Raw genomic sequence first — 12,905 nt, 5'->3', positions numbered from 1 at the left:
TCTCTCTCTATGTAGAGGGCCATCTCCTGACCCGGTCTCTCTCTCTCTCTCTATGTAGAAGGCCATCTCCTGACCCTGTCTCTCTCTCTCTCTCTATGTAGAGGGCCATCTCCTGTCCCTGTCTCTCTCTCTATGTAGAGGGCCATCTCCTGACCCTGTCTCTCTCTCTATGTAGAGGGCCATCTCCTGACCCTGTCTCTCTCTCTCTCTCTCTCTCTCTCTCTATGTAGAGGGCCGTCTCCTGACCCTGTCTCTCTGACTACTCAGCACTGTTGATGGCCTTACAATCAATCAATCTAATGATTTTTTTACTAAGCCTTTTTTACATCAGCAGTTGTCACAATGACCTTTACAGTTAACAGGAAACTCACCTGGGGAACATGTGTCTATTGTAACAGGAAACTCACCTGGGGAACATGTGTCTATTGTAACAGGAAACTCACCTGGGGAACATGTGTCTATTGTAACAGGAAACTCACCTGGGGAACATGTGTCTATTGTAACAGGAAACTCACCTGGGGAACATGTGTCTATTGTAACAGGAAACTCACCTGGGGAACATGTGTCTATTGTAACAGGAAACTCACCTGGGGAACATGCGTCTATTGTAACAGGAAACTCACCTGGGGAACATGTGTCTATTGTAACAGGAAACTCACCTGGGGAACATGTGTCTATTGTAACAGGAAACTCACCTGGGGAACATGCGTCTATTGTAACAGGAAACTCACCTGGGGAACATGTGTCTATTGTAACAGGAAACTCACCTGGGGAACATGTGTCCGGTTTCCTTGACCTCATTACAGGGAACATGGTGCTTCACGTCTGGTTTGTTGATCCACGTCTGGATGTTTACGATCTCCTTCCTGTCATCATCCGACATGGACGAGCTGTCAATCTCATCTGAACAGACAGCGAGACAGAGAGGGATACAGCCATAGAGATCAAACTGGAATAGACAGCGAGACAGAGAGGAATACAGCCATAGAGATCAAACTGGAATAGACAGCGAGACAGAGAGGAATACAGCCATAGAGATCAAACTGGAATAGACAGCGAGGGATACAGCCATAGAGATCAAACTGGAATAGACAGAGAGGGATACAGCCATAGAGATCAAACTGGAACAGACAGAGAGGGTTACAGCCATAGAGATCAAACTGGAACAGACAGCGAGACAGAGAGGGATACAGCCATAGAGATCAAACTGGAATAGACAGAGAGGGTTACAGCCATAGAGATCAAACTGGAACAGACAGTGAGACAGAGAGGAATACAGCCATAGAGATCAAACTGGAATAGACAGCGAGACAGAGAGGAATACAGCCATAGAGATCAAACTGGAATAGACAGCGAGACAGAGAGGGATACAGCCATAGAGATCAAACTGGAATAGACAGCGAGACAGAGAGGAATACAGCCATAGAGATCAAACTGGAATAGACAGCGAGACAGAGAGGGATACAGCCATAGAGATCAAACTGGAATAGACAGCGAGACAGAGAGGGATACAGCCATAGAGATCAAACTGGAATAGACAGCGAGACAGAGAGGAATACAGCCATAGAGATCAAACTGGAATAGACAGCGAGACAGAGAGGGATACAGCCATAGAGATCAAACTGGAATAGACAGCGAGGGATACAGCCATAGAGATCAAACTGGAATAGACAGAGAGGGATACAGCCATAGAGATCAAACTGGAACAGACAGAGAGGGTTACAACCATAGAGATCAAACTGGAACAGACAGCGAGACAGAGAGGGATACAGCCATAGAGATCAAACTGGAATAGACAGAGAGGGTTACAGCCATAGAGATCAAACTGGAACAGACAGCGAGACAGAGAGGAATACAGCCATAGAGATCAAACTGGAATAGACAGCGAGACAGAGAGGAATACAGCCATAGAGATCAAACTGGAATAGACAGCGAGACAGAGAGGAATACAGCCATAGAGATCAAACTGGAATAGACAGCGAGACAGAGAGGGATACAGCCATAGAGATCAAACTGGAATAGACAGAGAGGGATACAGCCATAGAGATCAAACTGGAACAGACAGCGAGACAGAGAGGGATACAGCCATAGAGATCAAACTGGAATAGACAGAGAGGGTTACAGCCATAGAGATCAAACTGGAACAGACAGCGAGACAGAGAGGAATACAGCCATAGAGATCAAACTGGAATAGACAGCGAGACAGAGAGGGATACAGCCATAGAGATCAAACTGGAATAGACAGCGAGACAGAGAGGAATACAGCCATAGAGATCAAACTGGAATAGACAGCGAGACAGAGAGGAATACAGCCATAGAGATCAAACTGGAATAGACAGAGAGGGTTACAGCCATAGAGATCAAACTGAAATAGACAGCGAGACAGAGAGGGAATACGGCCATAGAGATCAAACTAGATCAATAGTCTGAGTCAACTAGTTCAGGGGTTCCCAACTGAGGTGTCTGTTGAGTCGCAATCCCCCATCAGGGTGAGAGGTGACCGTTGCCGCGACCCACAAGTGGGTGAATAGGGCTGTGGCGATAATGACCTTTCATCAGCCGGTGATTGTCAAGCAAATAACTGCTGGTCTCAAGGTAATTGACCATTAATTAACATTCACATTTAGCATCCGCTGTCTTCCACACATCGCCTACAAGCCACTGATGCTGAACTTCTGTGGAATTATTTTATATTATGAAGAATACAATTGAACATACAGTACCTTCAGAAAGTATTCAGACCCATTGACTTGTTCCACATGTTGTTATGTTACAGCCTTATTCTAAAATGGATTAATAAAAAAAAATAACCTACACACAATTCCCCATAATGACAACGCGAGACATTTTTGCAAATGTATTAAAAAAAAAACAGGAATGTCTTATTTACATAAGTATTCAGACCCTGTCTATATAAGGTATCTAAGGCTGTAACGTAACAAAATGTGGAAAAAGTCAAGTGTCTGAACACTTTCCGAATGCCCCGTAGCTGAACAAAATATAAAGGATATTTTCTCCAAAGGATTTGAGGGAGTGAACACATGCTGCTATTCTGTGTTGAGCGCTTAACAAAGAAACAGGTCCTCCTATATGCTTCATGTAGAGTTATTTATGTATCTTTAGTTGTTCTACAGACGTTGGGCTGAATGTGTTGATGTTTAATACATTGTAAGGCTGCAGGGTGTTTTATTGAGATCCCCATTAGCTGTTGGGACTCTAATGATGATTCGACAGAAGGCTCATGAAAGGGATGAGCTCTGTATTATTTCTTGTGGTCGGCTGTTCACACGGCATCAGTCAAGACAAGCACTTGATAATGCCTCAAATTACCCGCCTGCATTCCCTTTGTGTGGCTGTAATGCCCCCTAAAAAAAAAAAAAAAATCATGCCTTTTGCGGCTAGTGGCCGTTTTTCCCTTGGGCTGAATATAATCATTATAAATCTCTTCTCCAGGCTGCGTGCTCCGAAGCACCTCTCACTCAAATGGTTCTCCCACACATGATCGGGTCTTTCTCACAGGCTACAAGTGAAGACGGACACATCGGGGACGCAACTGCGCACTTCCTTATCCAATTCCGAGGTGCATATTGAAGATATTGGAAGGAATGTCCACATTTACTTTTCGTCAGCCAACAAGATAAGTAGGCCTAACGAACAGCAAAAGTAATAGCCTATGTAAATCTACTATCCCCCATAGTACAACAGTTGACAATGCACACGTGGTAGTAGGCTATAAGCGTGAATGTTCCATTAGCAGGAAAAAAACATAAAAAAATAGCCACAAATGTGTTTATGCATGTAATGCTTTTATTATAAAAGGTGCATTTTTATGGTGAACATTTTCTTCCCCAAACTTGAAACTCACGTGTTGCATATGTTTGCCAGTTAGGCTCTACACCCCTTGGAAAGAGGATTAACGTGCTTCATTTTAAAGAACTTATTTGGCCACTTTAGTTGTGATACAAACTTTATCAAAACATATAGGCCTGTGGGCTAGGCAACATGAGGTGTGCAACTATGATTTGAAAAAGTCACAAAAAAAAAAGCACACAAGCTGGGCATCATTCACAAGTGATAATATATCATTCACAAGTGATAATATATCATTCACAAGTGATAATATATCATTCACAAGTGATAATATATCATTCACAAGTGATAGGCTAATATTGTCCACCCATCAGACTATTCTTGATTTGGTCCTGCTGTACATACAGTTGAAGTCGGAAGTTTACATACACCTTAACCAAATACATTTTAAAAAACTCTGTTTTTCACAATTTCTGACATTTAATCCTAGTAAAAATTCCCTGTCTTAGGTCAATTAGGATCACCACTTTATTTTAAGAATGTGAAATGTCAGAATAATAGTAGAGAGAATTATTTATTTCAGCTTTTATTTCTTTCGTGACATTCCCAGTGGGTCAGAAGTTTACATACACTCAATTAGTATTTGGTAGCATTGCCTTTAAATTATTTAACTTGGGTCAAACGTTTCAGGTAGCCTTCCACAAGCTTCCCACAATAAGTTGGGTGAATTTTGGCCCATTCCTCCTGACAGAGCTGGTGTAACTGAGTCAGGTTTGTAGGCCTCCTTGCTCGCACACACTTTTTCAATTCTGCCCACAAATGATCTATGTCCTTACGCCATTTTGACGGCTGCGTGGTCCCACAGTGTTTATACTTGCGTACTATTGTTTGTACAGATGAACGTGGTACCTTCAGGCGTTTGGAAATTGCTCCCAAGGATGAACCAGACTTGTGGAGGTCTACATTTTGTTTTTCTGAGGTCTTGGCTGATTTCTTTTGATTTTCCCATGATGTCAAGCAAAGAGGCACTGAGTTTGAAGGTAGGCCTTGAAATACATCCACAGGTACACCTCCAATTAGCCTATCAGAAGCTTCTAAAGCCATGACAATTTTCTGGAATTTTCCAAGCTGTTTAAAGGTACAATCAATTTAGTGTATGTAAACTTCTGACCTACTGGAATTGTGACACTGAGTTATAAGTGAAATAATCTGTCGGTAAACAATTGTTGGAAAAATGACTTGTGTCATACACAAAGTAGATGTTCTAACCGACTTGCCAAAACTATAGTTTGTTAACAAGAAATGTGTGGAGTGGTTGAAAAACGAGTTTTAATGACTCCAACCTAAGAGTATGTAAACTTCCGACTTCAAATGTACTAAATAATGTATGTGTGAAATTAGTTTTGATTTAGAATGGACCATTATCATGCACCTGTTGGAATAGGGGCAGGGGGAAAAGAATATGTCATCTATGCGCCGAAATAGCGAATGGAGGACGCTTTTCCCATGGTTAATTTGCATGCCAGACAGGTAGGCTATACTCCTGCTGTAAAGAGAAGAAATGTGCTTAATATTAGGAAAGTTGAGAAATAAATACAGCCTATAGAAAGCTGATGGGAACCTCCTCTTTTTAATAGAGGCCATCACTCTGTTTTCTCACGCAATTGCATAGCCTATAGAAATGTTGAGCAACATGAGCTCATGGGCTCTCATGAAATGCTGGGCCCTAGGACCATGCCTCGGGACTACCTGGCATGATGACTCCTTGCTGTCCCCAGTCCACCTGGCCATGCTGCTGCTCCAGTTTCAACTGTTCTGCCTGCGGCTACGGAACCCTGACTTGTTCACCGGACGTGCTTGTTGCACCCTCGACAACTACTATGATTATTATTATTTGACCATGCTGGTCATTTATGAACATTTTAACATCTTGACCATGTTCTGTTATAATATCAACCCGGCACAGCCAGAAGAGGACTGGCCACCCCTCATAGCCTGGTTCCTCTCTAGGTTTCTTCCTAGGTTTTTGGCCTTTCTAGGGAGTTTTTCCTAGGGAGTTTTTCCTAGCCACCATGCTTCTTTCACATGCATTGCTTGCTGTTTGGGGTTTTAGGCTGGGTTTCTGTACAGCACTTTGAGATTTCAGCTGATATACGAAGGGCTATATAAATACATTTGATTTGATATTGATGTAGTAGTATCGGTTGAGGTAGTGTAGTATTGTAGTAGTATTAATTGTAGTACTGTATTACTAATGTAGTAACATTGATTGTAGTAGTATAGTAGTATTGATTGAAGTAGTATTGATTGTAGTAGTTCAGTAGTATTGATTGAGGTAGTGTAGTATTGTAGTAATATTAATTGTAGTACTGTATTACTAATGTATTACTAATGTAGTAGTATTGATTGTAGTAGTAGTACTGTAGTAGCATTGAGTGTAGTAGTAGAGTAGTATTGATTGAGGTAGTAGTACTGTAGTAGTATTGATTGTAGTAGTATAGTAGTATTGGTTTTAATAGTAGTACTACTGTAGTAGTATAGGAGTATTGATTGTAGGAGTAGTACTCTGGTAGTATTGATTGTAGTAGTATAGTAGTATTGATTGTAGTAGTATAGTAGTACTGATTGTAGTAGTATAGTAGTACTGATTGTAGTAGTATAGTAGTATTTGTTGTAGTAGTACTGATTGTAGTAGTAGTAGTAGTACTGTAGATGTATTTCACAATAGTTACCTGTATCATACTCTTCCTCATCACCGATGCTGAACACTGGCTTCACTCCTCGGTAAGGTTTTCCAACCCGGTCACTGCTGCTCACATGTCTGTTATATGGAGACAAACACGTCAGAGAGGATTGTTCCTCATTTCTGCCCCCCTACATGACGCAGCACGGCCACACGCACGCATGGCCACACGCACGACCACACGCACGGCCACACGCACGGCCACACGCACCACGCACAGCCACACGCACCACGCACAGCCACACGCACGGCCACACGCACCACGCACAGATCACACGCACAGCCACACGCACCACGCACGGCCACACGCACGGCCACACGCACGGCCACACGCACGGCCACACGCACGGCCACACGCACGGCCACATGCACGGCCCACCTGGGATTAGTCAGGCAGCTCTGTTACTGTTAGAGGGATAAGAAACCAGTTAAAGCAGTTGGTTCTACAATTACAGCGTAACTTATTAGTGGTGATTTCCAGGGCAATAGAGGCACATACAGTAGATATACAGCCACAGCCCCGGCTATCACCTCGGAGAACAGCCCCAGCTATCACCTCGGAGAACAGCCCCGGCTATCACCTCGGAGAACAGTGAACCACACAGCCCTGGCTATCACCTCGGAGAACACCGAACCTCACAGCCCCGGCTATCACCTCGGAGAACAGCGAACCACACAGCCCCGGCTATCACCTCGGAGAACAGCGAACCACACAGCCCCGGCTATCACCTCGGAGAACAGCGAACCACACAGCCCCGGCTATCACCTCGGAGAACAGCGAACCACACAGCCCCGGCTATCACCTCGGAGAACAGTGAACCAAACAGCCCCGGCTATCACCTCGGAGAACAGTGAACCACACAGCCCCGGCTATCACCTCGGAGAACACCGAACCACACAGCCCCGGCTATCACCTCGGAGAACACCGAACCACACAGCCCCGGCTATCACCTTGGAGAACAGTGAACCCCACAGCCCCGGCTATCACCTCGGAGAACAGTGAACCCCAGACCCGGCTATCACCTCAGAGAACAGTGAACTACACAGCCCCCGGCTATCACCTCGGAGAACAGTGAACCCCAGCCCCGGCTATCACCTCGGAGAACAGTGAACCCCAGCCCCGGCTATCACCTCGGAGAACAGTGAACCACACAGCCCCGGCTATCACCTTGGAGAACAGCGAACCACACAGCCCCGGCTATCACCTTGGAGAACAGCGAACCACACAGCCCCGGCTATCACCTTGGAGAACAGTGAACCCCAGCCCCGGCTATCACCTTGGAGAACAGTGAACCACACAGCCCCGGCTATCACCTTGGAGAACAGTGAACCACACAGCCCCGGCTATCACCTTGGAGAACAGTGAACCAAACAGCCCCGGCTATCACCTTGGAGAACAGTGAACCACACAGCCCCGGCTATCACCTCGGAGAACAGTGAACCACACAGCCCCAGCTATCACCTCGGAGAACAGTGAACCACACAGCCCCGGCTATCACCTTGGAGAACAGCGAACCACACAGCCCCGGCTATCACCTTGGAGAACAGTGAACCAAACAGCCCCGGCTATCACCTTGGAGAACAGTGAACCACACAGCCCCGGCTATCACCTCGGAGAACAGTGAACCACACAGCCCCGGCTATCACCTTGGAGAACAGCGAACCACACAGCCCCGGCTATCACCTTGGAGAACAGTGAAATAGTATCACACGTAAAGTGAATGTCCACGCAAACAGTGGCGAGGCAAAGATCCAAGGTCCACTGCAGACAACTCATATAGTTAGACCAGAAAGAGTAACAACAGACAGTGATCTACAGACAGTGACATAGCGACTATAACAGGTGACACAGAGCATAGGGACTATGACAGGTGACACAGAGCATAGGGACTATAACAGGTGACAGAGAGCTTCATCCAGGAGCCAGAGTGTGGACTGTAGACATGGTGTGAGTAAGGAATGGGAGCAGTATGTTAGGGAGGGATGCGTTAGTGTGGTCGTGGAACAGCTCTCGGCTCCATTACAAGTGCCTTCTGGTCCCCGGGGCAATAAGTCGGCAGCGAGGGACAGAGCAGGAATGAGATGGGGCCACAGGCACCAGAGGCCATCATGTTGCTGGGAGAGTCTTACCGGTCAGGGACCCCCTTCTCTGGCCAGGGGAGAGTGAAAGACATTCTAGCATGGAATACACAAGGCACAACGATGAAGGGTTACATTTATGCACAACGAGATGAGGGGTTCAACTAAGGCACGGCGGAGAGGGGTTCAACTAAGGCACGGCGGAGAGGGGTTCAACTATGGCACGGCGGAGAGGGGTTCAACTATGGCACGGCGGAGAGGGGTTCAACTAAGGCACGGCGGAGAGGGGTTCAACTAAGGCACGGCGAAGAGGGGTTCAACTAAGGCACGGCGAAGAGGGGTTCAACTAAGGCACGGCGAAGAGGGGCGATGAGGGGTTCAACTAAGGCACGGCGAAGAGGGGTTCAACTAAGGCACGGCGAAGAGGGGTTCAACTAAGGCACGGCGAAGAGGGGTTCAACTAAGGCTCGGCGAAGAGGGGTTCAACTAAGGCACGGCGGAGAGGGGTTCAACTAAGGCACGGCGAAGAGGGGTTCAACTAAGGCACGGCGGAGAGGGGTTCAACTAAGGCACGGCGGAGAGGGGTTAAACTAAGGCACGGCGGAGAGGGGTTCAACTAAGGCACGGCGAAGAGGGGTTCAACTAAGGCACGGCGAAGAGGGGTTCAACTAAGGCACGGCGAAGAGGGGCGATGAGGGGTTCAACTAAGGCACGGCGAAGAGGGGTTCAACTAAGGCACGGCGAAGAGGGGTTCAACTAAGGCACGGCGAAGAGGGGTTCAACTAAGGCACGGCGAAGAGGGGTTCAACTAAGGCACGGCGAAGAGGGGTTCAACTAAGGCACGGCGAAGAGGGGTTCAACTAAGGCACGGCGAAGTGGGGTTCAACTAAGACACGGCGAAGAGGGGTTCAACTAAGGCACGGCGAAGAGGGGTTCAACTAAGGCACGGCGAAGAGGGGTTCAACTAAGGCACGGCGAAGAGGGGTTCAACTAAGGCACGGCGAAGAGGGGTTCAACTAAGGCACGGCGAAGAGGGGTTCAACTAAGGCACGGCAAAGAGGGGTTCAACTAAGGCACGGCAAAGAGGGGTTCAACTAAGGCATGGCGAAGAGGGGTTCAACTAAGGCACGGCGGAGAGGGGTTCAACTAAGGCACGGCGAAGAGGGGTTCAACTAAGGCACGGCGAAGAGGGGTTCAACTAAGGCACGGCGAAGAGGGGCGATGAGGGGTTCAACTAAGGCACGGCGAAGAGGGGTTCAACTAAGGCACGGCGGAGAGGGGTTCAACTAAGGCACGGCGGAGAGGGGTTCAACTAAGGCACGGCGAAGAGGGGCGATGAGGGGTTCAACTAAGGAACAGATTAATACAAATGCACTAAATTGATAAAGGATCATTAATAATGATTTAATAAAATTGAATTACAGGAGTGGAGTCCATTATTCCCTGATTAGATAAATAAATAATACAAATTATTCAATGGAGAGATGAGTCCTGAGCATGGAAGGACAGGAACTTACCTGTCCACATTAACACAGACTGAGCATGGAAGGACATGATCTTACCTGTCTACAGGTGTTGCCGTGTTCTCCATAAAGCTTATCATCTTCTCCTTCGCTATGACAGACTTGGACTTGAGGGCAAAGGTCATCTTGTTGACCAGAGACTTGACTCCTTTATCCCCTGTGGTGTTCAACGACTCTCCCTGTTGTGGGTGGGGGGAGAAATCATGAGCTCCTGAAATTTTCAGCATGTTTTTACAAGAAAATAGATTAAGAGTTGGACATATACAGGATACTACATAACCTTCACTATGTCATCAGGACATATACAGGATACTACATAACCTTCACTATGTCATCAGGACATATACAGGATACTACATAACCTTCACTATGTCATCAGGACATATACAGGATACTACATAACCTTCACTATGTCATCAGGACATATACAGGATACTACCCTCTACAACACTATGTCACCAGGACATAATCAGGATACTACCCTCCACAACACTATGTCACCAGGACATATACAGGATACTACCCTCCACAACACTATGTCACCAGGACATATTTACATTTACATTTTTTTTTACATTTTAGTCATTTAGCAGACGCTCTTATCCAGAGCGACTTACAGTAGTGAATACATACATTTCATTTTCATTTCATACATTTTTTTTTCTTCGTACTTGGCCCCCCGTGGGAATCAAACCCACAACCCTGGTGTTGCAAACACCATGCTCTACCAACTGAGCTACGGGGAAGGTTACATGTACAGGATACTACCCTCCACAACACTATGTCACCAGGACATATACAGGATACTACCCTCTACAACACTATGTCACCAGGACATATACAGGATACTACCCTCCACAACACTATGTCACCAGGACATATACAGGATACTACCCTCTACAACACTATGTCACCAGGACATACACAGGATACTACCCTCTACAACACTGTCACCAGGACATATACAGGATACTACCCTCCACAACACTATGTCACCAGGACATATACAGGATACTACCCTCCACAACACTATGTCACCAGGACATATACAGGATACTACCCTCCACAACACTATGTCACCAGGACATATACAGGATACTACCCTCCACAACACTATGTCACCAGGACATATACAGGATACTACCCTCCACAACACTATGTCACCAGGACATATACAGGATACTACCCTCTACAACACTATGTCACCAGGACATACACAGGATACTACCCTCCACAACATAACCTTCACTATGTCACCAGGACACATACAGGATACTACCCTCTACAACACTATGTCACCAGGACATATACAGGATACTACCCTCCACAACACTATGTCACCAGGACATATACAGGATACTACCCTCCACAACATAACCTTCACTATGTCATCAGGACATATACAGGATACTACCCTCCACAACACTATGTCACCAGGACATATACAGGATACTACCCTCCACAACACTATGTCACCAGGACATATACAGGATACTACCCTCCACAACACTATGTCACCAGGACATATACAGGATACTACCCTCCACAACACTATGTCACCAGGACATATACAGGATACTACCCTCCACAACACTATGTCACCAGGACATATACAGGATACTACCCTCCACAACACTGTGTCACCAGGACATATACAGGATACTACCCTCCACAACACTATGTCACCAGGACATATACAGGATACTACCCTCCACAACATAACCTTCACTATGTCACCAGGACATATACAGGATACTACCCTCCACAACACTATGTCACCAGGACATATACAGGATACTACCCTCCACAACATAACCTTCACTATGTCACCAGGACATATACAGGATACTACCCTCCACAACACTATGTCACCAGGACATATACAGGATACTACCCTCCACAACATAACCTTCACTATGTCACCAGGACATATACAGGATACTACCCTCCACAACACTATGTCACCAGGACATATACAGGATACTACCCTCTACAACACTATGTCACCAGGACATATACAGGATACTACCCTCTACAACACTATGTCACCAGGACATATACAGGATGCTACCCTCCACAACACTATGTCACCAGGACATATACAGGATACTACCCTCTACAACACTATGTCACCAGGACATATATAGGATACTACCCTCCACAACACTATGTCACCAGGACATATACAGGATACTACCCTCCACAACACTATGTCACCAGGACATATACAGGATACTACCCTCCACAACATAACCTTCATTCCAAATCAAAACTCCAAATCTACAACCTGATTTTAGACCAAATTGCCTGGAATGATTCCTACTCCAAAAGATTCTTATTCCCAAGGACTAAACAGCAAATGCTCTGGCAAACCAACGACCAGCAAAAGAAGCACAACAGAAACCTGAAAATACCATCCAAACTGGAACTGAGTGAGTAATGTTTAGCCTGAAGCTACTTTTAAACCTCTCAGCACTACTCACTCATTGAAATGAAGGATAAATTAACCCAGCTGGAGGTAAGACAGGTGGAGCTGGAACAGCAGGTGAACACACTCCAGTCAGAACAGACCCAGACAACAGTCCAGCACAACAACACCCCCTCAACCAGACCCAGACAACAGTCCAGCACAACACCACCCCCTTAACCAGACCCGGACAACACCCCCTTAACCAGACCCGGAGAGCTGGAGGTGGAGAGAGACATGTCTGCACTCTGGACTGTGGTGAGACAACATCAACAGGAGAAAC

General features: G+C 46.1%; 1 protein-coding gene and 1 long non-coding RNA gene across 5 annotated transcripts in view; both read right to left on the bottom strand.

Annotated features, from left to right (window-relative positions):
- Nucleotides 1-12,905, bottom strand: part of tbc1d23 (TBC1 domain family, member 23) — a 58,291-nt gene that overhangs the window by 6,869 nt on the left and 38,517 nt on the right. For 2 of the 4 annotated variants that reach the window (XM_029695322.1, XM_029695323.1), the window contains exons 14-17: nt 10,195-10,334; nt 8,684-8,728; nt 6,543-6,631; nt 768-903 (exon numbers count right to left, since the gene is read on the bottom strand). In XM_029695322.1, the coding sequence (XP_029551182.1) occupies nt 768-903; nt 6,543-6,631; nt 8,684-8,728; nt 10,195-10,334 (410 nt within the window). The remainder of the gene's footprint in view (nt 1-767; nt 904-6,542; nt 6,632-8,683; nt 8,729-10,194; nt 10,335-12,905) is intronic. The other 2 variants (XM_029695324.1, XM_029695325.1) reach the window with 1 other exon arrangement.
- LOC115151413 (uncharacterized) lies at nt 220-748 on the bottom strand. Its single transcript, XR_003867285.1, has 2 exons — nt 408-748; nt 220-371 (listed from the first exon to the last, which is right to left on the bottom strand). It is a non-coding gene; the product is annotated as an uncharacterized LOC115151413 (long non-coding RNA).

Source organism: Salmo trutta, chromosome 17, assembly GCF_901001165.1.
Source record: "Salmo trutta chromosome 17, fSalTru1.1, whole genome shotgun sequence".
Lineage (NCBI taxonomy): Eukaryota > Metazoa > Chordata > Actinopteri > Salmoniformes > Salmonidae > Salmo > Salmo trutta.
Note: the sequence above shows the minus strand (reverse complement) of the source record. Positions and strands in the feature narration are given on the sequence as shown.